At 38.9% G+C, this 12,500-nt stretch overlaps 1 protein-coding gene and 2 long non-coding RNA genes across 8 annotated transcripts in view; 1 reads left to right on the top strand and 2 right to left on the bottom strand.

Annotated features, from left to right (window-relative positions):
- Positions 1-12,500, bottom strand: part of LOC147841212 (uncharacterized) — a 1,204,737-nt gene that overhangs the window by 920,682 nt on the left and 271,555 nt on the right. The window lies entirely within an intron of this gene.
- mymx (myomixer) overlaps positions 1-12,500 on the bottom strand; it is a 111,112-nt gene that overhangs the window by 32,686 nt on the left and 65,926 nt on the right. For all 6 annotated transcript variants that reach the window (XM_087279775.1, XM_087279778.1, XM_087279774.1 and 3 more), the window contains exons 16-20: positions 10,834-11,090; positions 10,244-10,361; positions 8,127-8,312; positions 7,471-7,623; positions 924-1,141 (exon numbers count right to left, since the gene is read on the bottom strand). In XM_087279775.1, coding sequence (XP_087135901.1) covers positions 924-1,141; positions 7,471-7,623; positions 8,127-8,312; positions 10,244-10,361; positions 10,834-11,090 — 932 coding nt within the window. The remainder of the gene's footprint in view (positions 1-923; positions 1,142-7,470; positions 7,624-8,126; positions 8,313-10,243; positions 10,362-10,833; positions 11,091-12,500) is intronic.
- Positions 2,317-12,500, top strand: part of LOC147841213 (uncharacterized) — a 30,072-nt gene continuing 19,888 nt past the window's right edge. Inside the window, exons 1-2 of the long non-coding RNA XR_015506504.1 lie at positions 2,317-2,955; positions 3,601-4,666. This is a non-coding gene — a long non-coding RNA (uncharacterized LOC147841213). The remainder of the gene's footprint in view (positions 2,956-3,600; positions 4,667-12,500) is intronic.

The raw sequence follows: 12,500 nt of genomic DNA, 5'->3' as shown, positions 1-12,500 counted from the left end.
TTTTTATGTACAAGATTGTGCCGTCGAACTGTTGTATTAATGCAAGATTACACCCGTAGTGGTTAAATACAGCCATATCGCACTGCTACTTGTGTGATATTGCGCATATGAAGGGGGGTTGGGGGCAGGGGGGTGATGGGTATTTTACTCCAAATTATTTGTACATATTTCATATTCTTTGTTATTATGCCTGTTATCATTTATGTAATAAAAATTAAACAACTTTCATTTTCATCCACATGGCCAATAAAAATGTTTGTTGCAGGAAAGTTATTCAGCAATGCATATCACCAACAATTCTCTCTTATTGGCTCTATGATTGTTACACACTGTCCGCCAACAAGTACAGCAGCAGCAAATGAGTGTGAATGTATGTATATTATATATATTTTGTCATGAATTATTATAGGGAGTGTTATAGATGACAGTGCTACCCACTGCGCCACCATGGTGGGGATCGCTGTTACCTCACAGCAAAAAGGTCGCTGGTCTGAGCGCCAGCTGGGTAAGTTGGCATTTCTGTGTGGAGTTTGCATGTTCTCCCCGTTATGGCGTGGGTTTTCTCCGGGTGCTCCGGTTTCCCTCACAGTCCAAACACAAGCGATATAGGTGAATTGGGTACGCTAAAGTTTGCACGCTGTTTGACGTCCTCTATTCTGTTGAACACAAAAGAAGATTGTGGAAAGCTGGAAACCTGTAACTTTCGATTTCAATTGTATTTGTTTTTCCAAAGGAAGTTAATGGTTACAGTTTTTCAGCATTCTTCAAAACATCTTCTTTAGTGTTCAATAGAAGAAAGAAACCCATAAAGGTTTATAACCACTTGAGGGAGAGTAAACAGTGAGTAAATGTTCATTTTTGGATGAACGATCCCTTTAAGAGAATGCAAAATAAAGCGAGCCGTTCTTCCGTCATTTCCTCACATCATGTCCAGGTATCTCCTGAAGAAGTGCCTCAGCTGTGTGAACTGCAGGAGCCTCTTCTTGTTTTCACTCAGACTCTTGCTGAGCTCCATCCAGGAGTTCAGACTGCTCTGAATCTCAGAGCTGACGCTGGTCATCCTCTCGGGACACACGTCTGACAGGCGGATCCACAGACTCTCCATCAGCTCCACCTCCTGCTGCAACAGCCCGTATTCAGCCTGCACCAAAAAACAACACATATAAGGGGAGGCATGGGACGACAACCGATTCTAAGGTTTACCACGGTTTGGAAAAGTCAAGGTTTTAAACCTGAAAAAATGTCCTGTTATACCATTTCTACAGTATTTTATTTACTTTACAGTATATTTTTTTAATTGTAGTTTTTAGGGCAACAGTATCCCCGGGGGGGGGGGGGGGGGGGGGGGGGGGGGGGGGAGATCGATAACAAATTGAGGAGCAGGGAAGGGAGGCGGGGTGGTGGAGCGACAACGCTGGGAAGCCTTCACAAACTGAGGAGCGTTTACAAACTAAGGAGCGATCACAAACTCAGGAGCGGGGAAAGGAGGCGGGGTGGAGCGACAACGCGGGGAAGCCTTCACAAACTGAGGAGCGATCACTAACAGAAAGCTGCGAGAGCGTCAAAGTAGGCAGAAGTCATTCATTTTTAATGAGAACCGGCGGGGAGGAACAGCGCGACGCGTCTTCTCCGGTGTGAGCGTCGAGGAGAGTTGAAATCAAGTCAACTTTATGGTATGAGCTCTGACGCGGTTCGGCGGCAAGCAATCAGAATGAAGTAGTCCACCGCTTGAGAGGAGTTCAGAGAACACAGACCTGTGAACTTTGGTTCCGACCACAGTTGTTCCCAAGAGTTTAATTATTGCGGTTGCCAGATTTTAAATTATTGAAAATCGCAACGACGTGGGGCCCCCTATCACGCGGGCCCCCCCGCAGTGCGTGCCCTGTGGGCCCGGCTGCTACGCCACTGTCTCCACACCAAAAGCTACTGGTCAGCCCCCAGGAAACGTTTAAAAAGCAAACTGCTTATAAACCAACATCCAAGCAAGCTCTAGACCTGAACAGTGCAGTGACTTTACTTTATATCCACAGAAAAAAAAAAGATCTGTAAAAATGCCTCTTTAAGTTGTAATTAAATCAGTGTTTTTGACACTAATGAAGACAGCAGAAGTCAATGATTTAATGTAATGAAATGAAATGTATTTACAGTTGAAACCAGAAGTTGACATAAACTCTAAAAAAGGAACATAACCACAAAGAATGTCTGATGGTAAATCATACTAAACGTTTACTATTTTAAGTCTGTTAGGATTACCATAAATGATTTACATTTGCTAAATGCCACAATAATGAGATAATTTTATTTATTTTGTTTTTTGAGAATGTTTTATTAATTTCTAGACAGTCGAAAGTTTACACACATTTCCTTGCTTTTTTTTTTTTAGCTTTGCTTTTAAACTGTATAACTTTGGTTAAATGTTTTGGGTATCCTTCCACAAGCTTCTCACAATAGTTTGCAGGAATTTTGGCCCATTCCTCAAAACAGAATTGCTGTAACTGAGTCAGATTTGTAGGCTGTCTTGCTCGCACAAGCTTTTTCAACTCTGCCCACAAATTTTCTATTGGATTGAGATCAGGGCTTTGTGATGGCCACTCCAAAACATTCACTCTGTTGTCCTTAAAGCACATTTGAACTAATTTGGCAGTATGCTTAGGGTCATGGTCTGTTTGGAAGACTCATTTGTGGCCAAGTTTTAATTTCCTGGCTGATGTCTTGAGATGTTGCTTCAGTATTTCTACATAATGTTCTTTCTTCATGATGCCATCTATGCTGTGAAGTGGACCTGCAGCAAAACAGCCCTACACTAAGATGCTGCCGCCCCCATACTTCACAGTTGGGATGGTGTTTCTAGGCTTTTAAGCTTTCCCCTTTGTCCTCCAAATGTAACACTGGTCATTATGGCCAAACAGTTCAATCTTAGTTCCATCAGAGCACAGGACCTGTCTCCAGAAATGAGTCTTCTCCCCAGTGTAATTTAGCAGATTGTAATCTGGCTTTGTTGTTGATTCTGGCTTGTTGATTTTCCCATGTTGTCACACAAGGCAGCAGTGTGTGTTTGAGGTTTTCCTGTAATACTGTTCTACAGTTGTGCCTCCAATTAACTCAAATGTTGTCAATTAGCCAATCAGAAACTTCCAAAACCTTGACATCATCATCTGAGCCTTTTCAGAGGCAGAATAATCTTATTGTATGTAAACTTGACTTTCAAGAAAAATTATAACAATTTCTCAAAGAATATCTCTCTCATTATTCTGCTATTAAGCACAACAAAAACAAATGTGATAAAGTTTAGAGAACTTAGAGAAAAATACTTTTTTTTTAAAATGGTAATTTGCCTTTTTATACAGCGTATGTACACTTCTGGTTTCAATTGCATATAACTGTATTTATCGTGAATGGCCATACACCCTAAGCGCTTAAAATCATGAGGGGGGCTCTCTAAAGCACCACCAGTGTGCAGCATCCACTTGAATGATGCGACGGCAGCCACAGAACAATGGCACAAGTGCACTTACCACACACCAGCTATAGGGGGAGTGGAGAGACAGTGATAGAGCCGATTTGGTAGATGGGGATGACAGGTGGGCCATGATGGGTAAGGGCGGATTGAGGGAATTCGGCCAGCACAAGTTTTTAGTTTACGATTTAGTTGAATTCTTTAGCCTGATATGTTTACTGCTACTAAAATATTTTAAGTGTTTCTTAAAATAAAATATATTGTGATCAATGGGGGAAAAAAGTATTTTTTTTGTTGTTTTTTTCTACCCAGACATTTATTTATTTTCTTCATTCATTTTCTTTTTGGCTTAGTCCCTTTATTAATCAGGGGTCGCCACAGCAGAATGAACCGCCAACTTATCTAGCATATGTTTTACACAGTGGATGGCCTTTCAGCTGCAACCCATCACTGGGAAACATTCATACACGCTCATACACTACGGACAATTTAGCCTACCCAATTCACCTGTACCGCATGTCTTTGGACTTGCGGGGGAAACCGGAGCACCCGGATGAAACTCACGCGAACACAGGGAGAACATGCAAACTTTAAACAGAAACGCCAACTGACCCAGCCGAGGCACAAGCATGCGACCTTCTTGCTGTGAGGCGAACGCCACTGTGCAGCCCCCTTTTATCCAAGGTTATCATACAGTCAGAATCTTATACAGACCCATGCCTAATAAGCAGTAATTAGTTTAATTCAGTGGTAATTTAATGCAAAGATGATATAATATATAAGTAATTACATATAAATGTACAAACATTTAAAATATAAGAAAAAAAATCAACACATTAAAAACATTTCAAGGATTTAAGATGCTGGTGATCGTTAAACACGCCATAACCAGCTTGTGAAAAGGATCCACGTGATAATTATCACGATATTTGCATCACGATACAAAATTATTGTGATTTTAAATATATTGAAATATTCTTTAAATAAAATTGACAAATATTTGAAATAACTAGTTACTTTGCAAGGGTAACACATTGGCTCAGTCGTTAGCACTGTGGCCTCACAGCAAGAAAGTCGCTGGTTCGCGTCCGGTCAGTTGGCATTTCTGTGTGGAGTTTGCATGGTCTCCCCGTGTTGGCGTGGGTTTCCTCCGGGTGCTCCGGTTTCCCTCACAGTCAAAGCACATGCGATTATAGGGGATTATAGGCTGTGCGCGTACTGAATAGCGGTGTTGATCAGCTGTGTTGTCTCGCGCGTACTCGAGTGGTGTTGTCGCGCGCCTACTGAAGAGCGGGACCGAGAGTGTGCCGCGTCGCGGGGGCACTTTTGATCATTTTGGAAGGGCACATTCTATCCAAGACTAAAAAGGGCATGTGCACTGCACAGGTTGAGCCCTATGTGTGCACGTGCCTGTGGATGAATGATAACAGCCTTCTAAGCCTACCAGTAGGCGCAGAGGGCCCCTACTGGCCCATATCTATCAGCTGATAACCACTGATAATCGTTATCAGAAATCAGCTATTAAAAATATTATGTTTAAAAAGAAATCAACATGTTCAAATATTTGGAAAAAGGGAATTATAATTTCACAGGAGGGCTATTAATTTTGTCTTTAACTGAACATCAGTAAAATGAAGCACATGCTTTCCACATGCATTGTTAAAGGCTTAATCAGAATCAGTGTTTCAGATCCGCGTCTGCACTTCAGAGTCTGACAGATGCTTTGTGCATGAGCGTCAGACTATTTCAGCATGAGCCATTAGATCATATCTTATGCTTCAGGCTTTGCAGACAGATGTGTGTGTGTGTGTTTGTGCAATATACACCACTAAGGCTCTGTTGCATGAACGCAGCCCACAATGCACAGCGCTGAATTCACAAATGAATCAGCCGACACGTAGATACACATCATAAATGCCAAAAACTCTCACACAATGCAGTCCTGTGTGGATAATGAAGTCCTGTGTGGGCTTCATTACCAAGCACAAGTCTCCGTGGATGTCAGACCTCAGCCACAACAGGAAACAGATTCTCGAAACAATGTGCTAAAATAAATTCATCAGCAGAGAGGTGGGAGAAAGTCATTTCCGTTAGATCAACACTGCAAGGTCATCGAGTGCCAGAAAACAAGATGCTTCCTGTTCCTGAGCCTTGATGAATGATATGGACTTTGGGTTGTTGTGTTACAAAAACACTCCTTTGCTGGCTGGATTGACTGTTTTATCAAATAAACAACTGTGAAACTCGTGAAAATGGGTTTAACTAACATCTCCGCACAACAATATGCATGCATAAAACAAGCTCAGACTGTGATAGAAGTATTATTATAATTGTTAGCTATTGTTTTATGCTAACAAAATGATTAATTAATATATTAATTCATTATTTAACACAAATATAATGTAATGTGTTTATTATATGCTTTAAACATGACTTATTAATATATTAATTCATTATTTAACACAAATATAATGTAATGTGTTTATTATATGCTTTAAACATGACTAATTAGGATATTAATTAGTTATTTAACACAAATATAATGTAATCTGCATATTATACACTTACCAAAGGATTAATTAGGAGATTAATTAAATATTTAACAAAAAGATAATGTAATCTGCTTATTATTTGCTATCAGAATGATTAATTAGGATATTTATTATTTATTTAACACAAATATAATGTAATCTGCTTATTATTTGCTAACAAAACTATTTACTAGGATATTAATTTATTATTTAACACAAATATAATCTAATCTGCTTATTATACACTTATCAAAGGATTAATTAGGATATTAACTTATTATTTAACACAAATATAATGTAATCTGCTTATTATTTGCTATCAAAATGATTAATCAGGGTATTAATTCAATATTTAACACAAATATAATGTAATCTGCTTATTATTTGCTATCAAAATGATTAATCAGGGTATTAATTCAATATTTAACACAAATATAATGTAATCTGCTTATTATACACTTGCCAAAGGACTAATTAGGATATTAATTCATTATTAAACACACATATAATGTAACGCGTTTATTATTTGCTAACAAAATGATTAAATAGGATATTAATTCATTATTTAACACAAAGGTAATCTGCCTATTATTTGCTAACAAAATTATTTATTAAGATATTAATTCATTACTTAACACAAATATAATGCAACCTCCTTATTATTTGCTAACAAAATGATTAATATAATTAGGATATTAATTCATGATTTAACATAAATATAATGGAATCTGCTTATTTTATGCTATCAAAATTATTAAATAGGCTAGTAATTATTTTTTTAAAACAAATATATTGTATTTACTTTTATGCTAACAAAGTAATTAATCAGGGGATTAATTAGGAAAATAACATAAATATAATGTAATCTACTTTTTTTTTTGCTAATAAATTAATAAATCAGGTTGTTAATTAATTAACAAATACAATTCACTTAATTTGTGCTAGCAAAATAATACATTTGGCTATTGATTAATTAGTTAACAAAAATATAATGTAATCTACCTAAAATACACCTCAATTTCAGGACCACAGATTAAAAAAAAAAAATCTGATAATAAAAATAACAATAATGCATTACTATGTCTCATTTCAGAGTCTGCTACTGTCCACCGGAGGTCACATTTTGGTCAGGGACGCATACTTTGAGAGCCTTCATGACTGACTGAATGAATGAAATATGCAGTTTTTACGCAGCGGATGCCCTTCCAGCCGCAACCCATCTCTGGGAAATGTTCATTAGCATATTTCTTAAATATCTGCATACATATTATGATATTTTGATGGTATTTTTATACTTTAGAAGAGTCAAAAACTTACATACAGATCTTTAAGAAAATGTTCTTAGATGTCATACAAACTAAACTAGCAATGCAAAATATCTAATTGGTCCTAAAAAGTAGCTAAAACATAAACTAGACCATTTTTCGGACAGAATTTGCTTTGCAACATTTTCTATGGAAGTATAGTTGGGTGAACCCATACCTCCAGCTGGTCCTGGTACTCCTGCAGATCATCCAGTCCGCATCGATCCGGCTCACACCTGACTGCCATCTCACTCTCCATTTCCACCACGTCTTCAGCAAGTTCAGCACAGCGCCGTAGACACTGCTCCACCCGCGCCGACACCATGGCATGCTGGGAAACCAGTGATACATAAATAGTATGTGTGGATTAATTTAATAAAACACTTGAAGGTCCATTTCTGACTAGACCTGTTTCTATTATTACAACCGTCTAATTGCGGTTATTTATTCTAACCACGCTGCATTTTCTGTATTAGACACAAGGGGGAGACATAAACCAGATATGGGGGCATCCTTCCACGCATGCCTTTTACTTTCACTTTCAAATTCATGATGTTGTGAAAACCAGGGGTGTCCAAACTCAGTCCTGGAGGGCAGGTGTCCTGCAGATTTTAGCTCCAACTTGCCTCAACACACCTGCAAGGATGTTTCTAGAATGCTTAGTATGAGCTTGATTAGCTAGCCCAGGTGTGTCTGATTGGGGTTGGAACTACACCTTGCAGGACAACGGCCCTCCAGGACCGAGTTTGGACATGCCTGGTGTAAACTGTGTAAATAATTGTAGTTTTGCATCAACAAACGGTTTCTAGGAAAAGTTTGTCTCGCTCTGCTCACCGTGTTGATGAGCTGCTGTATGCTGTGGTCATGAGTCTGCGTTCTGCCTCTCTCGCGGGCCGTATCGTTCAGCATCTCCACTGCTTCTCGGAGCTCCTTGACAGGATTCCCGATGGCCTCCATCAGCCGATCATCATGTCTGCGGCCCAGAAGAGAAGCTCCAGAGTCCAGATCACTGCACAGCGGCTGCAGCAAGAAAAGAGAGTGTAAAACAAGCGCGTTAACACCGTATAAATATCTTTATTGATTAATGTTTAAAAAATAATTCAGATTATGCGATTTGTCTGTTTTGGTTCATTGACGTTTAATTGTCTAAAAATAATTCATTCATTTTCTTGTCGGCTTAGTCCCTTTATTAATCCGGGGTCGCCACAGTGGAATGAACCACCAACTCATCCAGCAAGTTTTTACGCAGCGAATGCCCTTCCAGCCGCAACCCATCTCAGGGAAACATCCACACACACATTTACACACACACTCATACACTACGGACAATTTAGCCTACCTAAATCACCTGTACCGCTTGTCTTTGGACTGTGGGGGAAACCAGAGCACCCGGAGGAAACCCATGCAACCGCAGGGAGAACATGCAAACTCCACACAGAAACGCCAACTGAGCCACAATCCAAAGACATGCGGTACAGGTAAATAGGGTAGGCTAAATTGTCCATAGTGTATGAGAGTGTGTGGATGTTTCCCAGAGATGGGTTGCAGCTGGTAGGGCATCCGCTGTGTAAAAACCTGCTGGATAAGTTGGCGGTTCATTCCGCTGTGGTGACCCGGGATTAATAAAGGGACTAACCCGACAAGAAAATGAATAAATGAACATTGCATGTGTCTTTTTCTTTTTCCCGCCTTCTTGTTATTTTCTGTTATTCCATAGGCTCCCATTCCAACGTGATCCATGCTCTGATTGGCTGCTGGTCGTGGAGGCCTATAAAAAGGAACTTCAGAGTTTGGAGAGCTTACTTGTGGTGCGACGGTTGGTGGGAGAGGAGCTCCTGGATTTCCCTCACCCCTCCGGCCAACAATCAACATTTAATCTTGTACTATTGTTCATACGTTTAACCTTTTGAGAGTTTGAGCTTGTAAGGGTGGCCTGCCTATTTATTTGATTACTTTTGACTGTGTTTATGTTTAGAAAAAAAGCTGAGCTTCCAGTATTTTTCTTTAAATATTTATAGGTAATTTAGTTCATTTACTTGCTCATTTAAATAAGATGCTCATTTAAAACTACTATTTTTCTATAACAAATCTATTTAATTACTCTCATGAGTGTCAGATTTTAGTCGTCGACCAAAGGGGATCTTTTGCATTAAGTTTTAGTTTTGTTTGGGAAACCCACCACCCACAACATTTGTTTTTTTCCGCTTATTAAGCCCATGTTGTTTTCCCCTAGATTTGGGGCATAATAGTGATTTTAGAAAAAGTGAGGACTTAAATGCTTTTAAGTGACATATTGTCTGTATTTGTGTTATAAATTACAGTACAAAAACCAAGTGATAAACTGCCAACAGCTTTTCTGTTATTTTACAAACATACATCTCTATAAATTATTTCAATATACATTATTTCTTACACAATATATATATATATTTTTTAAACTACTAAAATTATAGTACTCGTTATAAACGAATAACTATATTATAAATTATAAATAAAAATTTTCTCTCACCGCTGTCACCACTAGCTTGCATGGTTCGGGATCTGTAGAGCTGCGCATCGATGGATTTGCTGCTCAGTGTTTAGGCCCTCAATAGTGACTAATAAACCACACTGAACTGAACTGAACTGAACTTAAACACTAAATACTGAACTACACTGTTTCAATTTGCTATGATCTTTTATGTAAAGCTGCTTTGACACAATCTACATTGTAAAAGCGCTATACAAATAAAGTGAAAGTGAAATATTATGCACTCTGTTAAACTGATCAGTTGTATTTTTCAAAATCAAAAATTAACAGAAGAGAGCAGCTCATGCAATTCGTAAATAAACAGGAAAACTTGTGAATCGCAAAACATGGACCCTGTTAATTCAGGGATAATTATTTTAGTGAATGAATGAATGAATGAATGAATGAATGCATGAATGCATGACTGAATAAATGTTCAGACCTTTCCCAGAGTGTAGTGGTTTTCCTCCAGCTCCAGCTTCTCCAGGAACTCAGTGAGCATCCGTGTGTCTTTCAGCTCTGAGGTCTGCTGCGTCAGAGCCGTCTGCACACTGCTGAACCTAAAACACACATACACTAATACTTAGACCAGCACACACACCTTTTCACAGTATTTCCCATTATATTTTTTCTTCTTTTTTGTTTTATTTTGGCTAGAATAAAAGCAATTTTTAATTTTTAAAAAACCTTTTAAGGTCAATATTATTAGCCGCCTTAAGCTATATTTGTTTTGGATTGTCTCCAGAACAAACCACTGTTATACAATGACATGCCTAATTACCCTAACCTGCCTAATTAACCTAGTTAAGCCATTAAAGGTTACTTTAAGCTGAATACTAGTGTCTTTAGGAATATCTAGTCTAATATTATTTACTGTCATCATGGAAAAGATAAAATAAATCAGTTATTAGAGATGAGTTATTAAAATTATTATGATTACAAATGTGTTGAAGAAAATCTTCTCTCCATTAAACAGAATAGGGAAAAATATCCAGTGGGGATAATCATTTAGGAGAAGCCTGGAGCACATACTTCTTCTCCACCTCCATCAGTCGAGCGGGCAGCAGCTGCGTCTGGAGGTGTTTCTGTCTGCTCAGACGATCCACCTCCAGCCGCAGGTCTCTCAGCTCCAGCCGTCGGGTCTCCAGCTCCTGCTCCAGCTCTCGGCTCTCCTGCTCCGCAACACTCACGGACTCTGGGTCTCCAGATAGAGACGCCTGCCTGATGGAGAGCTCCACTGCCTCCAGCCACGCTTCCAGACTGCCCAGAGACTGCAGCATCTGCACCACCTGCACAACACACACACAGACAGCATGCTCTATACTGGGAATACAGTTGAAGTCTGAATAATTAGCCCCCCTGTATATTTTTCCCCAAATTTCTGTTTAACGATTTTCTTCAACACATTTGTAATCATAATAGTTTTAATAACTCATTTCTAATAACTGATTTATTTGATCTTTTCCATGATGACAGTAAATAATATTTGACTAGATATTCTTCAAGACACTAGTATTCAGCTTAAAGTGACATTTAAAGGCTTAACTATGATAATTAGGGTAAGTTAGGGTAATTAGGCAAGTCATTATATAACTGTGGTTTGTTCTGTAGACGATCCAAAACAAATATTGTTTAAGGGGGCTAATAATATTGACCTTAAAATGGCTTAAAAAATATAAAAAACTGTTTTTATTCTAGTCGAAATAAAACAAAAAAGACTTTCTCCAGGAGAAAAAATATTATAGGAAATACTGTGAAAAATTCCTTGCTCTGTCATCATTTGGGAAAAATTAAAAAAATATGTATTCATAAGAGGGCTAATGTCACAAACATCAGCGATCTTGCTCTTGCAGATCGCTGGAAAACATTCACTATTACCCGATTTACAATTCTGCCACTGAACTTTTCCCATCAAGCACCTAACACACACCAGTTCCAGATCACCACTGTGGCTTATTTACAGTTTTACTGTTTATTAATGAGCACTGTCCCTTTTGAATAAAATAAATTCAAATTCAAACAAAAATAAAATTGGCATCGGGCCTATATATACACCTCACATTCTCACAAACACTGCTTAGGCTTGTTCACCTGTAACATTATTAAGAGTTATTCCTGTCTAATCTTGCCATGCCTTTTGTGAGACCAGCAGGGGGCGCTCAATCTGTGGTCTGTGTGGGTCCTAACTTCACAGAATATTGATGGGGACTCTATACTGCTCAGCGAGCGCCGTCTTTCAGATGAACGTTAAACCGAGGTCCTTACTCTCTGTGGTCCTTAAAATCCCAGGGTGTCCTTTGAAAAAGAGTAGGGGTTAACCCCGGCATCCTGGCCAAATCTGCCCACTGGCCTCTGTACATCATGGCCTCCTAACCATCCCTATATCATAAATAGCTTCATCACTCTGTCTCCTCTCCACCAATCAGCTGCCATGGCTGTCGTAGCTTCATCCAGGTGGATGCTGCACACTGGTGGTGGATGAGGAGATTCCCTCCAAAAACGTGTAAATCGCTTTGAGTGTCTAGTAAAGCGCTATATAAATGTAAGGAATTATTATTATTATTTTGATCCTTGCCTTGTTTATTGTTTATGCTGTTTGCCGCCTGCACCGACCTCTTTGCACGTGACCTAGACTACGCTTTTGGATTACCCCCGATACAGTTTGCTCCTGTTTTGACCGTTGCCTGCCTGACTAAGTT

Source organism: Danio rerio, chromosome 13 (genome assembly GCF_052040795.2).
Source record: "Danio rerio strain M-AB ecotype USA chromosome 13, GRCz13ab, whole genome shotgun sequence".
Classification (NCBI taxonomy): domain Eukaryota; kingdom Metazoa; phylum Chordata; class Actinopteri; order Cypriniformes; family Danionidae; genus Danio; species Danio rerio.
Note: the sequence above shows the minus strand (reverse complement) of the source record. Positions and strands in the feature narration are given on the sequence as shown.